Below are 19,750 nucleotides of genomic sequence, written 5' to 3'. Positions count from 1 at the left end.
CACCGCCCTGTGCTGCCTGGGGCCGACTCCCGCGTCTGCAGGGGGTCGTAGTTGGCCCCCTGCACCAGCCCCTCCCCGCCGCCGCATCATACCCTCTGCCAGCCAATAGGGCTCAGGGGGGCGGAGTCCAGCTGCAGCGGGAGAATTTCTCTTTGCTGGGCTTCCGGCAAGGCATCACGGCGCGCGCCACGGAGCTCCTGAGGGCAGCCAGCGTGTTCGCACTGCCCGAAGAGCTCCTGAGCCACTGAGACCGCCGCCGCGTGAGTGCCGGGGGTGCCTGCTGGACCCCCCCCCCAGCTGAACAGAGAGAGAGAGAGAGAGAGAGAGAGAGAGAGAGAGAGATCGACCGACCCTACTGTGCAAGCGCCATTCATTTCCATGGGAGTTCGCCCTGCAAAGCCCCCTGAAATGAATGGCGGCGGCAAGAGTGGATCGTTTCCTGAGCCATTGAGCAAGGTTAGTGGCCGCTGGAGACGCAGGGAGGGAGGGAGGGGGGCTCTCAGAAGCAGCCGGAGCCCACCCGGGCAGATTAACCCTTGGGCTGCTGGGTACCATCAGCTCATTCACCCACTGCCTTTCTTCCGCTGCTTTCGAGAGAAGTCCGGCTAGGCGGCAAGGCTGGAGTTGCAGGCTGATGCAAAGGAAGGGGCTTGAGGAGCTGGGGACGGGGAAAGAGATCTCTTAGAGATCTCTGCTGGCACCAGAGAGGGATGGCTGGTCAGGCAGTTTCAGCTCACGGAGGATTGTTTTCTGTTTGAGAAGCGGGGAGGCTATTGACAGGGAAGCGAGCGCTCACTTTCCCTCTGGAGAGCTCAACAGCTGCTCTCGGGCTGGCAGCGCCTTGAAATCATTTTTAAAGAGAGGGAAAGGGGAGGAGAACAAGCGGGGATGGATGGAAAGAAGGCGGGAGGGAGGGAGGGAGGGAGAGAAGGAGGGAGGGAGGGAGGGAGGGGAGGAGGACAAGCCGGGAGCCTCTGAGGGGGAGAGAGCGAGAGCTAGGAGACAACGGGGGAGCAGCCGCTTTGCAGCCGGCCTCAAGATCTCACATCTATACACTCTCCGATCGATGGCAAGGAGGGATAATATTTGTCAGCTGCAGTCCTCCCCCACCTTTTCCATTCTAACCCAAGAAGGGAGGGAGCCGGAGGAGGCCGTCTGTCTAAGAGGCATTTCCTCTTGGTTTCAAAAACAAAACAAGAATTAGCCCATTATAAAAGAGGAGAGAAGAACCCCGCAAGCGAGTAAAATCCATAGCTGCCAAGTTTTCCCTTTTCTCGCGAGGAAGCCTATTCAGCATAAGGGAAAATCCCTTTAAAAAAGGGATAACTTGGCAGCTATGGTAAAATCTAGTCAGAAAAGTTTTTTAAAAAAGTTAATGCCTTGTGTTTGCCATATGTGTAATAAACAGTGTTTGGCAATATTTGTATGTTTTTTAAAAAAATTACTCTGTTACCAAAAATCATTTTTCAATAAATTGTACAATAATTGTACATTTGAATACCTACTTGCCATTATTCTGACTATGTTTTTGCTTTCAGAGCTAGTTATTACTTACATTATTACAAAAAACAGTAATAATTGAATGCAGTGACAATAATTTATAATAATAAAGAGTGGACACATAGTCCTACAGATACAACCGGCCCTTTGAGGGTGAGCAAACTGCTGATGCGGCCCCCCGATGAATTTGAGTTTGACACCCCTGTTGTAAGGCTTCACACATTTCCTCCCTGAAAAGGCCTTCACTCCTTCACAAAGCTTAATTCATTTCCTGAAGTGCTTGTGATTTTAATCACTGTAGCCTAAATGTTCTGTGTAATTGACATCTTGTGATAAAATTTGCACAGGTGAAAAGCATACAGGAAATTATGGTGAGGACTAGTTTCCATTATGACTCTTAAAACTGACAAGTTTCTAATACTGAATGTTGTAGCTATAGACACCTGAACACTAGACAAGAGCCCTACACATTGCAGGGGAACATGACAGGCACTGACATGGATAATTTATGTTAAGTACTTTTATACCACTTTTCGTTAAAAATCACAAAGCACTGTACAACATAAAACCAAATAAAACCAGCACATATACAATAATAATCATAAAACGATCAACTGGTTCCCACAGAGAAGGCTCACCCTGGAAGTTGCCTTATATTGAGTCAGACCATTGGTCCATCTAACTCAGTACTGTCTCTCCCAATCACACCTGGAGATGCTGAGGACAGAACCTGGGACCTTCTGCATGCAAACTTGATGCTCTACCACTGAGATTCGGCCCTTCTGCTGCAGGCCACAATACAATCAGGAAGGCCTTACTCGCATACCTCAACAGCCAGGCAGGTTAATATTGAAGAAGGCACTCCCTAAAATAGCCTGATCTCAAGTTGTTTAGAGCCTTCTAAGCCAGTACATGGGTCTTAGATATGGCTCAGTCGCAAACTGGCAGCCAGAGAAGTGAGAGGGTTACTGGTGATGGGAAAACTCATAAGAAAGCAGCTCATAAAATGTTATAGCCACTACATGGAGCTACTACCAGTACCACATAGCAGCATTTTCAGCCGCTGGAACCAATTCTTACGTAAAAGATGCCAACTTCAAATAATCTATTGAACAGTCAAATATAAAGCCAGATGATGGAATACAACTCCCATCAGCCCTAGCCAGCACAATGTATACAAAAAAACTGTGATACATACCAGATTAAATGCCCCAACTCCCAGCTTTACGCCACCTTCAAAATGGGGGTGGTTTTCTCCTTTAACATAGTGGGGAGAATGTATTAGACTCTCCAGCTCCCTATCAAAGCAAAAGATCTCATCAAAACCCAGAATGTAATCCAGTTCTAATACCAATCATGGTCTAGCACTTTGAAATACATGACAATAAGAACTACTGCTGATATACCATTTACCCAATACCCATGGTATGAAGATGGCCTTGCATCTTTGGAATTCCCTCTCCCCCGGGGAGGTGCACATCACCCACTTGCTGGTGATTTTAAAGAGCAGTAAAAAAAAAGTTTATTCCACTCAGGTTTTTATTAATGGCCTCACTTATCTTTGTGATTCATTGCTGTTGTTTCAACTGTGGGTTTACTGGTTTTGTTTTTAGATTCATATATTGTATTTATTAGTAACCACTCTAAGCTGCCTTATGAGAGTTTTTACTTTGAAAGTGCAGGATATAAATACATTAGATTGATTGAAATAAAATACCAGCCAGAATCAATTTAGTCTAGAGTGAAGTCTGAGAAGTGCAGAGCACCAAACATAATACAGTAAGCAATAACTTTTGATTTGGATGGATGCCTGGAACATAATAATTGTAAAATATATATATTAAAATGCTACAAACCTGTATGTTTGATAACTGTTTCTGACTTTGATGCTGCCTTTGATAAAGCTAACCATGTTTTCATCCTGAGGAAAATACAATAGATCACACATTTCAGCATACATGTACATGAAAATCCTCTTGCTTTTGGGGACAATGACTAAATGTTAGTTACAAAATCTAGACTGGTAAATACTTCAGGCTCAGTCTTTTTCTAATACATGCACATATACCTTTAAAAAAAACAACAAATTTTGATCTTGTTAAATACCTAACACAAATTTCAAAGCTCTAGCCCTTAGTTTGGATACATCAAGTAAAACAGAAGCAGAAAAATAGTATTCCTTGCTAATTAACCCTAGAAAAATTAAACAGGAAGTATTTCATTGGAGAAGAACCTATTATCACTGACTTTGCACAAAAGCCGCTGTTCCTACTACATGCTATGTCATAGGCTTTGTAATGATTTGGACTACCAATGATTAGCAAGGGGCCATCAGCTTTAGCTGGTAATCCAAGACACATGCTAGATACCTGCAAAGGCATCAGAAACATCAGAGAAAGCAGGTATCAGGAACAGTGTTCGAATGAATTGAACTTGCAAAATGCAACCAAGCCACCCTGACACTGTAGAGTTTGATAAGGATCCAACAAGCTGTCTCCATCTCAAACCGAGGACAAGGAAATCTCTGTGAAAAGTAATTAGATTCTGCCACGAGTTTTCCCCTCATTGACTATTAATCTGTAACTGGCCCTTTGAAAGCAGCCAAATGGAACTCTGGGAAAAGGAGAGGGAAAGTCGACTCCAAGAGAGGTAGATTAGGGCCAAACTAGAGAAAACACCACCCACACAATAAGAAGCTATGTAAATAGTTTTTAAAAACTAAACTGCAAGTGTGGGAGGACCTTATGCAGATGATGAGCCTAGTGTGATGGATAGGGGTCTCAATCTGGATATCTGAAGAAGTGTGTATGCACACAAAAGCTCATACCAATGACAAACTTAGTTGGTCTCTAAGGTGCTACTGGAAGGAATTTTTTTACTTTAAAAAGTCAGTCATGTAATGGCCTTTGTGAATGAGTTGTTACTGAATATGGCTATCAATGTATTCTTCTGAGCTGAAAATTTAGTTAACAATAAAAAGTTTAATTTTTCTACATATCCTCTGAAACAGCAACAAGAATTGAAAGTTATATTGTGCTCCCTTTCCAGGAGGAGGTAGCATCATGCTACGTACAGAACATATTTGGTTAACCCAAGCTTTGTTCTAACACTCCATACTTCAAGTCAGGAAAAGGGAGAATATGAAGAAACAAAATAGACATTGTAGCATGGGCTAAGAATACCACCTAGTGAGTAGAATATGGCTCACAGGCCACACATTGCTTACTTTTGTATTTTTAAAAAAGCAAAAGTACCCCACTTCGCTACAGATGCAAATAATGGGGCAGGACAGGGGCAAATAAGAGAGATACTCCCCATTTGTTAAGTGTAGCAGTTACCCCAGGGTGATACTGCAAGTGACAATCATGTAGTGTCAGTTGGTGCCATTTCTAGGTTGTAGTAAGAGATGGGTATTTCAAATTCAGTTCAGTTTTGCTTTTTGTTTTTGTTTAAAGAGGATGGGTGTACCAGTTACCTTTCCAAAAAGTAGGAAAAACAAAATAGAATACAGTAAGATAACACAACAGTTATTATTTCTTAAGAAAAGGATTGGTTCCATAGTTTCAATGAGATTCCCACCCATCCCTTGTTTCACAAAGAGTGACAGGAAGCCTCAAGATTCAAGGCTGCCTTTAAGAGAGGAGATTAAATGGAATTTGCTTTACAAAAAAATAAGCTAACCTACTTACAAAAAGGTAATAACTAAAATATGGAACTCCCTTTAATTTACAAGTAGTTGCCCATGCATGTGAAATGAAATAAGAATAAGCCTAAAAATGAAGCAGTATACATCTCTGCAAATGTGGAGTTTTAGCAAGCTATCCAGTCTTCCTTTACATGAGTGCAGTATTAGACGATATGAGATTCTGAGAACCAGAAAGCTTCAGCTACTCCCCTCTGCCCACTATCCATATCCCATAAGAGATCCACTAGGCTGAAAATAATAATACTAAGAATACTGCACCAGCTGCAGTACTCTTCCACTCAGTTACAGAATGATTTATTAAGTCCCCATAGTATGAACTGGAAACATCCTGACTTCCTAATTAAACTTGCTTCTCAGTGTGTGAGAAGCTACATGTGATGCAAAATGCATAAAAGCAAAGCTGCATGGTGTGGGTGTGGGTGGACGAAGAAAGATATTCTTATTAACATCACCTGCCCGACTCACTGTGATCTCAGTAACCACGGCCTTATTTAAATTAACTGAGGCCTCACATTCCTGTTTTCACAACTATGTTCCAAAAACAAATGCTCTTACCTGAAGGAATGTAAGAGCAGCTCTCTGAAGCAAACATTCGGCATAGCAAATTTCTGCATGAATTTCCTCTTTTTAAAAAGGGGGAAAGGGGGGGAAAAGATATGAAGTGAATAGCAGGAAAGCTCCACCACCAAATAGAACAGGGTCATCATAACCACTACAATCTTCCACATTATAATACAAGCACACCTCAAAAATGTCCACGTTAAGATGTTCTATTAAGGCTGTTGCCTGGATGCCCTTGTTTTCAAAGATTAGGCAGGTGGTGACCTTTCCAGTTGTGGCTTCCCACCTACGCAATTCTTTCCCCACAGAGGCTTTCCAGCTGCCCACTCTTGAGCTGTTAAGCAGCAGGTGAATAATTATTTATTTTATCAGGCAGTCATGTGGACAGAAACAGGAGCTAATGTTTATTTTTGTTTATTTTTTACCTTCAGTTAATTGGTCAACATTGTGTCTGTGCACTAAATTGTTGAGTGAATCGGCCACGGTGGATTTCTTCCGAAACCTACATAAAAACAAGAGAGGCTGGAAATGTAGAACATATTGACAAAGCCCTTTAGTCATATTGGCCTTCAAAAACTAAGCCTAACAATGTAATCTTATGCATGTATTATCAAAAGCAAGTCCAACTGCTGAATGGTGCTTACTCCATCACAGGGATGGAGCCTAAGTACATCTAAACTACAGGTATATTTGCATATATTCTTGCTCCAATACCTTTGTCCTTTTTTTTATTTTATTTCAGTGCTTTTCCTCCACTCTGTCAAAACTTAGATTCCAATCCAAAGAGATTACAGACTTGAAATTTTAATTTATTACTCTGCAAAATGCCAAGTACACAGAACAATATGTTCTTATGCTCAAAGTGATTTAAGAAAAGGCTGTATGTATAATTAAAGGTTTCATATACTATTTTCAATTATCTTTTACATTACCTCGGCATACTAAATTTTGCCATTATATTTCTGTGTTAAAATTTTGGACTAACAACAGTTGGGATTCAATGCCTTTATGTGGTCACCTCAAACATTTTCTGACATGAACATTAATCTCTGTTTAAAGCGGTATGCTATTCTATAGTGTTTATAGTTCCACAACTGTCATTTTGGCTGCATGACAATAAATAAGTATTTCCCAAATGTACATGTGGCCATATGTAGGTGAAGTGCATGTAAAATTATACTTTTTGACTTTCATGTAGATGACTGCATTTATACATGATGGAATCCAACTGCCAAAAAAAAAAATCTTGGTGGCACATGAAGGTTCCTAAGAATCCTTTAGCGTTTTCCTCTACTAAAACATTTTCTTCATTCTTACTGTTTGCAAAGTTGTCTTATGTACTTATTCTATGCTTTTGACCATCTAGAATAATTCACTGTGCTTACTTCTGACATATGGCTTGAGCTTCTTTCATTGTGTTTCCAGCATTCAGTATGTCCTGAGAGTCAAAGGTCATCATGGCTTGCATTTCCAATATAGTGGCATATGTCAATGCATGATACATACTCCCCTTTGTTCTGTGGGAAACAAGTTAAAGGGAGATACATCTATGATATTCACAGAAACCACAATAAAGAATAAAGGAATGAAAAACAATGGCCTTAAAGGTGGGAGGTCAAGGGAATGGAGAGTTAGAAGCAGCAACACCCAGGATCACCGAAGGATATTTTTAAAGCAGGATTGGAAAACCTATCAGCCCAGAGCCATATTCCTTCATGGGCAACCTCCCATGGACATGTCAGTGGTGGGAAGGGCCAGAGCCAAAAGGGACAAAATAATAGATGGGGCTCTTTCCTTTGTACTGTTGGCTGCATTCCAGCCACGCAAAAGCCAGGTTTCCGTGCACACAAGTCCATCCAGGTAAGCAAGCAATAGGAATTACCACACTTCAAGGACGCATTCCAGCCAAGCAATAGCATTCTGCCTCCCGCAGTTTGGTCAAACTCAGCAAGGTGTGATGGGACATGGCTTGGGGAAAAACCTGAGGGCTGGACAGAGAGGCCTAAAGGGCCACATTCAGTCCACGGGTTGGAGCTTCCCCTCCCCTTAAAGAACTGGACTTTGTCCCTGAACATCACATTGCCATTCACAACACAACCGCTTCTCTGAATAGCACGGAATAAACACTGCAGTCTGGCTGTAGACCGCATTTCTTAAATTTCAGTCCAACAATCCTATCAAGATTGAAGGGATCAGACAAGTAGAGATATAAGAAGGGCAGCCAAGGTGATACTTCAGAGTGCGCCGCAGCGCCAACCCGGACGGACTGTGCATATGCGGGCATGTGCAGTCCGTCCTGGCTCGTCCTGGCATGCGCGTCATACATTGTGACGTCACAACATATGCATCACAACTCTTGTGTGCTGCAGAGCGACGCCCCGCCTCCAGGGGGTGCTGCCCTGGGCAGCCAAGCGGCACCGTTCACCACTGCTTCTAGGAACCTCTTAGTTTTGACTGTTGCTACGGTTCCTGTCAAAGCAACTTCTCTTCTTATCTGTGGGCATTTTTTCTCCAAACAGTTATCTCCTTCAAACAAATTTAAGTCCAAAAGATGTAAAAAGGTAAAGGGTTAAGGGACCCCTGACCATTAGGTCCAGTCGTGACCGACTCTGGGGTTGCGCGCTCATCTCGCATTATTGGCCGAGGGAGCCGGCGTATAGCTTCCAGGTCTTGTGGCCAGCATGACAAAGCCGCTTCTGGCAAACCAGAGCAGCACATGGAAATGCCGTTTACCTTCCCGCTGTAGCGGTTCCTATTTATCTACTTGCATTTTGACGTGCTTTCGAACTGCTAGGTTGGCAGGAGCTGGGACCAAGCAACAGGAGCTCACCCCGTCTAGCCCCCCAATTTATCACCCCAAGACATATAGGTTCTCTCATCTCTCCGTTATTTGACTCCCCACCATCCAAACAGCAGTTCCTCAGGCTAGAGACCTTGCATTCAGCAAAGCTATACTAACACAGAAGCCAACAATGGGACAAACCCTTAATTAAATTACAGTCTCCAAAGTAAGGAAAGGAGGGACATTTAATTACACTAGATAAAGCACAGCAAACTGTTCTGTGGGGAACAATCTGCATTGGGAGGGGAGAGAGGGATTTGTCTGACTCACAAAAAGATCTTATTTATATGTTAAACTGGAGATAATCACAGCATACCCTTAAGGTTTGTCCACAAAGGTACTTTCTCCTTGTGGCAAAAGCCTTTCCACCTCACATTTATGACACTGTAAAATCAAACCCATTACTAGCCCATCAGGTTACTTGTAAATACAACCCTTTAATGAAAGGTTGCTACTGCTTCTTGTAGTATATTTGTACATAGTTGGTGTGTTAGATACCACAGAGCAATCATAAAATGTGTTATAAGTGGCAGAGAAGCCAATAACTTATTAGCTTGTCTACTTGGGTTTGCCAACATATATTGATCCCCTGGGGTTGAGGGTCAAGAGGCAGAAAAAGGCCTGAGGTTGAAAAGCAGTTTAGGATGTATAGTGCAATCAAATTAACAAGGAACTATGAGCCTCATAAATAAAGGGCACAGGCATGCATCTCCTTTGCCAATGAATAACCTCTGAATTTAATAAGCTGATTCCACAATATTACAGTATTCTCATATCATGCTGTTGTTGTTTCGTTTCCTTTTTTATATAATCATAGAATCATAGTACTGTATTGGAAAGTTGGAAGGGACCCCGTGTCATCTAGTCCAACCCCCAGCAATGCATCATAGAATTTTTACATTCTACGATTCCTAGGAATGGTGGTTGATTATAAATAAATGTGGATTTTATATTGATTTATTTTACTTTATTTTATTTTATTTACATTCCTAAGAATTTGGGTTGAGCCTCATTACATCTTTAACAAACGAACTCAGAAGTTTGGGAAACACTAGTTTACCTTTGGGCAAGATAAAAGCATTGTTTTGCTTTTGTTTTGTTTTCTCTCTCCATAAGATGTATTCTTGTATTCCTGTGCTGCATCTACATCTTATATATTTCTCAGGTATTTTCTATGGTGTGTAATGGCAAACACAAAGGCTAGATAAATTAGATAAAATGCTTTCTTGTTCCTGCATTCAAGACAGGCATTACATGATGCATAAATACCAATTCAATTTACTAAGGCAGGCATGTCCATCAGGTAGATCGTGATCCACTGGTAGATCACCGGATGTCTGTGGTAGATGACCAGTTCCCCCCAAAGAAGCTCAACAACTTTGGCTTCCCTTGAAAAAGGGGGGCTTTCCTCCTCCCTAAAAAAAAATCTCAACAACCTTGACCTGAACCCCCCAAAATGGGGTAGATCACTGCGAGTTTTTAACTCTGCAAGTAGATCACTGTATCTTGGGAGTTGGCCACCCCTGTACTAAGGCAATATAAAAACTTTGAAACAGCATTTATGTTATAGTCTTGGTCTTTCAATAAAAAGCTAGCAAAGTGCTTTTCTGTCAAGACTGGCAGGTACTCAGATCAGTTATCTCCAATACCATCAGGAAATTCAGAGCATTATTCTGATTCATATCAAAACAATGAAATCAGAATTTGAGAACCCTAAAAACTAGATCTGACATTTAATCTACAATATATGGACTACAAAGAAGCTTTCATCTACACTGTTAAATCCTGAGATAGCTTTTGCCCATCAGCTTCTATGAGATGGAAGAAAGTAACCTTTTGTATTCCTTTGATTTACCTGTTCCTAAAAGATTCATAAGTCTTCCCTGCATGAAGCGACCAGATTTGCTGTGTCACCACCAGCATTTGGCAAAGGAAACAGAGCTAGGCAGCTAACAGAGTGATCCTAACTTCAATTTATGCATGATCAATGAGAAAATGATAGACAACTACTAGGACAGAGGGAAATGGTCCTTTTTGGTGGAAGCATCATCTTTCCTAACAGGTGAATCTCTAACTCAGGCATCCCCAAACTTCACCCCCCCCAGATGTTTTGGACTACAATTCTCATCATCCCTGACCACTGGTCCTGTTAGCTAGGGATCATGGGAGTTGTAGGCCAAAACATCTGGAGGGCCGCAGTTTGGGAATGCCTGCTCTAACTCATAATCCAATAGGACTATTGGTGGGAAGTGGGGCTGAGACATATGAAACAACACCATGGCAACACTCCTTAAATCACTTGCCAATAGCTTCTTTCCACCTGGTCTAGGGCGGGGCCTGGAAGGCCTCATAAAGGACTGCTGCCGCTGCTCTGCTGCTGGTGCTGCCCAGGACTCTCTCCTGCTGTGAGTGCCCACAGGCCCTGTCCCTGCCTCCTTCCACCTGGTCTAGGGCGGGGCCTGGAAGGCCTCATAAAGGACTGCTGCCGCTGCTCTGCTGCTGGTGCTGCCCAGGACTCTCTCCTGCTGTGAGTGCCCACAGGCCCTGTCCCTGCCTCCTTCCACCTGGTCTAGGGCGGGGCCTGGAAGGCCTCATAAAGGACTGCTGCCGCTGCTCTGCTGCTGGTGCTGCCCAGGACTCTCTCCTGCTGTGAGTGCCCACAGGCCCTGTCCCTGCCTCCTTCCACCTGGTCTAGGGCGGGGCCTGGAAGGCCTCATAAAGGACTGCTGCCGCTGCTCTGCTGCTGGTGCTGCCCAGGACTCTCTCCTGCTGTGAGTGCCCACAGGCCCTGTCCCTACCTCTTTCCACCTGGTCTAGGGCGGGGCCTGGAAGGCCTCATAAAGGACTGCTGCCGCTGCTCTGCTGCTGGTGCTGCCCAGGGGAACTTGAAACAGCACAGAGTTCTTTTTAAAATGCTTTTTAAAGAATTTTTTATGTTTTTATCTTCTTTGGGGTGGTAGGTGGGAGGGATTTTTAGTTGGGTGTGGGAATCTGTTAAATTTTAGTGTATTTGTAATTTTTATTGTTTTTGGTTTTATTGTTTTGTTGTGTTTGGGGTGGTAGGTGGGAGGGATTTTTAGTTGGGTGTGGGAATCTGTTAAATTTTAGTGTATTTGTAATTTTTATTGTTTTTGGTTTTATTGTTTTATTGTCTTTTTTTGTGTTCTTCTTTTGTTGCGTTCTTTGCTGTTTTTTACAGAGGTTTTATTTTGTTTTTAAGGGGAGGGGTCAGGGCTGCCCGGGAGGGGGTCCCAGCAAGCAAAATGGCTGGGGCAGATTCTACAGGGGGGGGTGCACTGGAACAACCGATCTCAGTGGTCACGGGTAGGAGGAGGAGTTACGCTAAGACCAGACCATGTCATTACCGAGGAGGCAGACTTAGTCGTTGTCTGAGGACTATCCCTGCCTCCAGGTCTGGTCCTGACCGGACGGATATTGGAATAGGCAAGGGATACCCACATGACCTGAAGGTGCTGCTGTGCAATGCCAGGTCGATGATGAATAAGACCACCGCCATTCACGACCTGATTGTGGATGGAGGATTTGACCTGGCATGTGTGACAGAGACCTGGTTGGAGGAAGCCGATGGGCCCGTTCTTGGCGCTGCTTGCCCACCAGGTTTCTCTTATGCACAGCAACCCAGGCCATCTGGGCGGGGAGGGGGGGTTGCAGTGATTTTTAGGAAGTCATTAGTTTGCACCAGGCGTCCTATTGGGAAGACCCAGTTCTCTGAGTGCATGTTCTGGAAGCTGGGCAATAGAGGCAGTACAGGATTCCTTTTGGTGTACCGACCTCCCCGCTGCACCAAGGATTCCCTGCCCGAGCTGCTTCAGGTCGTGTCGGATGTGCTCCTGGAGACACCTAGCTTGGTTGTCTTAGGGGATTTTAACATCCATGCCGACACGACCTTACAAGGAGCCGCTCGGGACTTCGTGGAAAGCATGGCCACCATGGGGCTGTCCCTGAATAAGTCTGGCCCAACTCATAGCCGCGGACATGCCTTGGACTTGGTGTTTACCTCTATGGATGTTGGTGATCTGACATTAAGTAAAAGCGAAACAAAAGAAGTGCCATGGTCAGATCACTTTCTGGTGCAACTGGACTTCTCTGCAACCCTTCCCCTCTGCAGGGAGGTGGGACCGATTCGGATGGTCCGCCCCCGCTACTTAATGGATCCAATTGGCTTCCAAAGAGTGGTAGGGGATGTTTTATCCCATGTCGATGGCCTTTCAGCTGATTCCCTGGTGGCCCGCTGGAATGCGGAGTTAACCAGCGCTATTGACTGTCTGGCTCCGAAGCGCCCTCTCAGATTGCATGGAGCCCGGACAGCCCCGTGGTTTTCCCCGGCGCTGAGGGCAATGAAACAGTCGTTGAGACGGCTAGAGCGCCGGTGGCGGAAAACTCATTTTGAATCAGACCGGACACGGGCTAGAGCTCAACTTCGAGCCTACCAAGTGGCAATGGCGAAGAGGACCTTCTTCACCGTCTCCATCGCATCTGCAGAAAACAGCAGCAGGAGACTCTTCCAGGTGGTTCGCAATTTAGCGGAACCACCTGCTCCATCTGGGCCCAGTACGGGCCACATGATCTCCTGCAATGATTTTGCAAAGTTTTTTGCAGATAAAGTCGCTCAGATTCGGGAAGAGGTAGACTCCACCGTGGGAGCAGGGCCGGGGTGGGGGAGTGCTAGAGTCCTGTCTAGTCAAGTTTTGTGGGATCAATTTCAATCTGTTACCTCCGAGGATGTGGACAGGCTGCTTAGACGAATGAAACCAACCACCTGTCTCCTTGATCCTTGCCCATCCTGGCTTATAAAAGCTAGCCAGGAAGGGCTGGGCGATGGGCTTCACGGATTGGTAAATGCTTCTCTCCATGAGGGAGCCTTCCCAGACCCGCTGAAAGAGGCGGTTATTAAACCGCTTCTTAAAAAACCATCTTTAGATCCGGCCAATATGGCCAACTATCTCCCAGTCTCAAACCTTCCATTCTTGGGCAAGGTGATTGAGCGAGTGGTTGCGGAACAACTCCAGGCACGCCTGGAAGAAGCGGACCATTTGGATCCCTTCCAGTCAGGATTCAGGCCTCATCATGGGACTGAAACTGCCTTGGTCGCACTGGTCGATGATCTCCGGCGGGCTAGGGACAAAGGTAAGAGCCGTTTCCTTGTTCTGCTGGATCTCTCAGCGGCTTTTGACACCATCGACCATAACATCCTTCTGGACCGTCTAGAGGGCTTGGGAGCTGGGGGCACTGTCATGCAGTGGTTCCGCTCCTTCCTCCTGGGCCGTGTTCAGAAAGTGGTGGTGGGGGATGAGTGTTCAGACCCCTGGGCTCTCACTTGTGGGGTGCCTAAGGGTTCTGTCCTCTCCCCCATGCTTTTTAACATCTATTTGCAGCCGCTGGGAGAGATCATCAGGGGGTTTGGGCTGGGTGTCCATCAGTATGCTGATGATACCCAGCTCTACCTCTCTTTTAAATCAGAACCAGTGAAGGCGGTGAAGGTCCTGTGTGAGTGCTTGGAGGCGGTTGGAGGATGGATGGCGGCTAACAGATTGAGATTGAATCCTGACAAGACAGAAGTACTGTTTGTGGGGGACAGGAGGCGGGCGGGTGTGGAGGACTCTCTGGTCCTGAATGGGGTAACTGTGCCCCTGAAAGACCAGGTGCGCAGCCTGGGAGTCATTTTAGACTCACAGCTGTCCATGGAGGCACAGGTCAACTCCGTGTCCAGGGCAGCTGTTTATCAGCTCCATCTGGTACGCAGGCTGAGTCCCTACCTGCCCACTGACTGTCTCTCCAGAGTGGTGCATGCTCTAGTTATCTCTCGCTTGGACTACTGCAATGCGCTCTACGTGGGGCTACCTTTGAAGGTGACCCGGAAACTACAACTAATCCAGAATGCAGCAGCTAGACTGGTGACTGGGAGCGGCCGCCGAGATCACATAACACCGGTCCTAAAAGACCTACATTGGCTCCCAGTACGTTTCCGAGCACAATTCAAAGTGTTGGTGTTGACCTTTAAAGCCCTAAACGGCCTTGGTCCGGTATACCTGAAGGAGCGTCTCCACCCCCATCGTTCTGCCCGGACACTGAGGTCCAGCTCCGAGGGCCTTCTGGCGGTTCCCTCATTACGAGAAGCCAAGTTACAGGGAACCAGGCAGAGGGCCTTCTCGGTAGTGGCACCCACCCTGTGGAATGCCCTCCCACTAGAGGTCAAAGAGAACAATTACCAGACCTTTAGAAGGCATCTCAAGGCAGCCCTGTTTAGGGAAGCTTTTAATGTCTGATGGATTTCTGTATTTTAGAATTTCTGTTTTTTTGGAAGCCGCCCAGAGTGGCTGGGGGAACCCGGCCAGATGGGCGGGGTATAAATAATAAATTATTATTATTATTTATTATTATTCTAGTTAGTACCAGTACCTAGTCACAGGAATGGTCAATCACATTATTATTATTATTATTATTATATTATATTATTTTATTTATATCCCACTCATCTGGCCACTCTCGGCAGCTTACAGCATATGGTATATAAAAATACAACAAAACATCAAACAATAAAAAACAGAATATGCAACCAATTATTCATCACTATCTCTATGTGTCTCTTGCATCTACAAGCAACCAGCCAACATACACAGTAGCACTGATATTAACCACCCACAGTGTCATTCGGAGGCGGAAGCCAGTTACTTGTTCTTTCAGGGCCCTAGCGTCTCTCTCAGAAAATACACGACAGGCTTAAATATAAATAGTGTAACCATGCCAAACCTAGGGATTCACAGATGTAGAATCATTTACTGCCCCAAGAACCACCACCTGTCATGCACCTTTCAGGGGGTACAGAGGCTCTGCAAGGACAAAAAGCTGAAATGCAATAGGGTTGCCAGTGTTGCTAGAATCCACTCCACAATTTTTACAAAGCCCTTCACATTCATGCAGTTTGCTCCTTGAATCCTCTATAAAACACACACACTTCAAAGTTTTGCAGTTTATGATTCTACAGAATATAATTAATGCTTCATTTTCCCAAGGTGAAGTGGTATCTGGAGCTACAACATTCTGGCACAAGGGGAAATTTTATCAAACAAATGGAATACGCTAATTTTATATGATGTGGGTATATGCTTCATAGCTCCCCAGTGAGCTTCTGCTTTTCCTTCTCCACAAGGATGCAGTCCTATGGACACCACCAGACAAAAGAAAGAGCAATCACCAGCTTATCCACATTGCTAATGTTTTTTCTCTTAACAAAACTGGTGCATCAAAAGTTATTTCAGTGGCTTTACAAGAATGGTACTTAGCAATAAAGCTGAGATATTATCAAAGATAAATTCTTGCCTGCTGTCAGATAAAGTAAGGCAGTAAGTATTTTCCACTAAGAGAAAGAGAGGGAACGTGTGTGTGTGTGTGTGTGTGTGTGTGTGTGTGTGTGTGTGTGTGTGTGTGTGTGTCTCTATAGACCGTGAAAACCCATTTAGATTCACAGGACACTGAAAGAGTCAGTGATGAGGAACAGATGTCTCTGAAAGAAGATGTTGTGTATTATATATGCCTGCCCCACTTCTACCACCATTCCCTCAACACAAGGAGTGTGTCAATAATGAAGCTCATTTGCAGTTAAATTAAGCTCATTGTTTCTCCGTTTGACTCTTTGGGGACATTACTCTGTACTCAAAAGACAAAAAAAGGGGTTGACTGACTCTCTAAGTTAAAGTATTTTAACAGTGAGAAATTAATTCACATGTAAGATCCGAGGATACCTAGTCATCTCATTAAACCAATTCAACAGGGCCTCATTTAAGCAATAATCAAAATAATCTGTGATGAACAGTATAACATTTTTAAACAAAGAATGTGGCTCCCATCACTTTTGCAGGCACCCCCCCCACAAGTTTTATATGCAGTAATATATATATATATATATATATATATATATATATATATATATATATATGCATATGCATATTTCCCCAGTAATTCCCAGGTCCCAGTAATATTTTCCACTTTGCACACAACATCCAAAAATACTAGGTGCTGGTTTTTACCTATAAAGCGGTATAGGGCAGTGTATAAACTGAATAAATAAAATAAATAAAAATAAGTTGTTTACTGTAGAACCGTCAGGTTGCCTTCATTCACTTTTTATGAGGCACCTACAATACATTGTCATCATATCATTGTTCTTCTGTTTTTCCTGTAGTTTTTCCATCTCTTTCCAGACTTCAAACAAAATCAAATACTTATAGCTAAGGAACAGAACATTAGCAATATCTGTACAGGTACTAATCAACTTAGTGCTCTTGTTTGCATTTTTTAAAGAGGCATTTTGACATGTGCAATAAAGCCTATTATGAGGCATCTTCTTTGGAATACATTCACTATGATATTTTGCAGTGGTGCCATTTTATCGGCATATTTATTTTCTTTTTTAAAAAGAATTAAAATGATTGGGAATGCATTAAAATGCATTAAAATGATTCCCTTTTTAAAAAAGAAACTTAAAAATTTGTGTGATAGAATTTAAATAAAAACATTTTAATGCAAATTTTAATGCAAATATTTAATGCAATATTTGTATTAGTTTTGCAAATAAACATTAATCAGGCAGGTTAATATTAATACTCTATCCCTTCTCTGTCCATGTGGCTATGCAAAGTCATTTTCAATTCCACATAGAGCTTACATTGGAAGACCAACAATTGGGTAGCACTATGAGCCATCAGTCTGATAATACCACATTTCTCTATTTAGTGGCCTGGTTCACACAACACTATACAGTAGTTTGTTCTTGGCTGCAGCTCGTGGTTACCCAGGAGTGAGCTTAACCATGAACCCAGGCTCAGACAACACACTAAGCCAAATTTTGGCTTCTTTCAGCTTGATACACGAATAAAAAGAACTGGGGAGGAGCAAAGTAGCTGTGAGCTCCTCTCTGGGATCCTGCACATTTGTTTGGCTTACCATGTTATGCAAACCAGGCAAGTGTTTTCAAAGAATCCTTAAACAGTAAGGGTTATTTTTGCAGAGATACTGGTAGTAAAATGTGGGAGCACATTACAACTATTACTCTTGAGTAGAAAATGTTTAATTGTACAACTTATTCAGCTATTCAGCTGGTGATACATTGCATCCCTAAATGGATACAGTACAACATTACCAGGTCTGGAAGTGAGTTTTTCTGTCAGAAACTGAGTATTAATACTTGCACTGGGGCTTATTCAATTCTTTTCATTTCAGGTTTAAACACACACACAAACACAAACATCGCAGTGGGTGAGGTTGAATGCCTGGCCCCCCTTCTCATTACTGGAATAGCCAGGTTAGCTTCCCAGTGGAGCATTAAGGGGAACAAAGGAACTGGATTTGTGCAGACAGTTAATGGATGGGGCCCTCTCCCTCAACTCACGGGTAGTTTGAAAGACAAGAGGTCAGAGTGGAAAGCTGAGTTACCGTATGTGAACTACCGGTATAAGCTAGAACCCAGAAAGTAGCAAGCTAGGAGCTGAGAGGGACAGAGCGAGGTTTTATTTTATGTTTGAATCCAAGGCTGCAGCTATGGGTGCAGCAAGACCCTCTTGGGGTGTTAATGCTGTGAACCCCTCCATCACAAAAGCTCAGGTTGTATATATGTGTAAATAAACCATATATTATAAAGACATCACAGTCTCTACTGTACCTCATTCCAAAGGAAACACGAACCCTGGGTAGGTGCCTAGAACCCTTGGAATCTCGCACTGCTTGGAGTCTGGAGTGGCGTGCAACAATAAAGACAGACTTGTAAAAGCTAGTTACTTTAGCACCATAGCTTGGAAAAAAATCCTCCTCTCCTGTCAAGCACAAATGCTAACAATAATTAGAGAAATAAATAAATAAGCTTACTTAGTTTGCAGAGAAACAAGGGCATCCTGGAATTTGTTATTTAGAAACAGATCCACAGCTGCCATACATTCACTGAGAGCAACATTCAAGTCCACTGCAGATGATCTGGAAAAAGAGAAAAGAGTTAATGCTAGCTTCTCTGTTTCCAATGTAGCATGAGAAAAAGAAGTCCCGTCCTCCCAAAGATCAGCATGTTAACTATTAGAATGCTTAACACGACCTTTGCCTGCGCCCTTGCCTGCTCTCCTCGCTCACTACTCACCAAGTAACCTCTTCGAATACATGTTGATCTGCAATATTATTTTCAAACTCTGATTATTTAACATGAAGATTAATTAACCAAAGCTCATCTAATTTGCATGCAGAAGGTCCCAGGTTCAATCCCTAAAAAGCTGGTACCAAAGCTAAGTTATTTGGGTCTGATTTGGTATTAAGGTACCATCCTATATACTGCAATATATCAAAGCTGGACTTTTTTTAAAAAAAAAAGAGAAACCTGAAATGCATAACAACTCATTGAAACACAAAAAAACTCAAATAGTTTAATGTACTACACAACATATGTAATAGATTGTCAGAAGATGAGCACTGTTAAATTATGGAAAATAATTAAGAGTAGCACTATTCCACCATTTTTTCTCCCCCCCAAATTTACAACAAAAACAAGACATCACTAAACAAATATAAACTAACAATACACAAAAAGAAATAATCAAAAAAAAAGAAAAAAGAAAAAACAACGTTTAACAAAATACATACACACACATTTTAATCGTCACTTTTACTTAACATTGTTTTGTGGACTTTGTCAGATCCCACCCTTCTGATTTTCAATTTTAAAATTATCTTTATCCATGGCAGTTTCCATATATCATAATTTCAACCATGATCATTAAAAAAACACCTATATACACCTGCTTTACAGGACAAATGAAAGAAATTATGCATTCATGAAGCTCACAAGAGGTCGTGATGGTAACTAACCTTTAAAAGAGAATTAGACAAATTCATGGAGGAGAGGGCAATCAATGGCTCCAAGCCATGAAGGCTATACTCTACCTCTACAGTTGGAGGCAGCAATGCTTATGAATGCCAGTGCTGAAAACTGCAGCTGGGGGAGAGTGCTGTTGTGCTCCAATCCTGCTTATGGGTTTCCCCACAGGCATCTGGTTGGTCACTATGAGGACAGGATGCTGGACCAGAGGGACTATTGGCCTGATCCAGCAGGCTCTTCTTATGTTCTTACAATATGTCTTGTG

At 43.3% G+C, this 19,750-nt stretch overlaps 1 protein-coding gene across 1 annotated transcript in view; it reads right to left on the bottom strand.

Annotated features, from left to right (window-relative positions):
• The window catches only part of TTC39A (tetratricopeptide repeat domain 39A), a 58,286-nt gene that overhangs the window by 32,941 nt on the left and 5,595 nt on the right, over window positions 1–19,750 (bottom strand). Inside the window, exons 2-7 of the mRNA XM_035121606.2 lie at window positions 18,492–18,596; window positions 7,153–7,284; window positions 6,193–6,269; window positions 5,762–5,829; window positions 3,357–3,421; window positions 2,699–2,798 (exon numbers count right to left, since the gene is read on the bottom strand). Of these exons, the coding sequence (XP_034977497.2) occupies window positions 2,699–2,798; window positions 3,357–3,421; window positions 5,762–5,829; window positions 6,193–6,269; window positions 7,153–7,284; window positions 18,492–18,596 (547 nt within the window). The remainder of the gene's footprint in view (window positions 1–2,698; window positions 2,799–3,356; window positions 3,422–5,761; window positions 5,830–6,192; window positions 6,270–7,152; window positions 7,285–18,491; window positions 18,597–19,750) is intronic.

The sequence above is a fragment of the Zootoca vivipara genome, chromosome 7, assembly GCF_963506605.1.
Source record: "Zootoca vivipara chromosome 7, rZooViv1.1, whole genome shotgun sequence".
NCBI lineage: Eukaryota > Metazoa > Chordata > Lepidosauria > Squamata > Lacertidae > Zootoca > Zootoca vivipara.
Note: the sequence above shows the minus strand (reverse complement) of the source record. Positions and strands in the feature narration are given on the sequence as shown.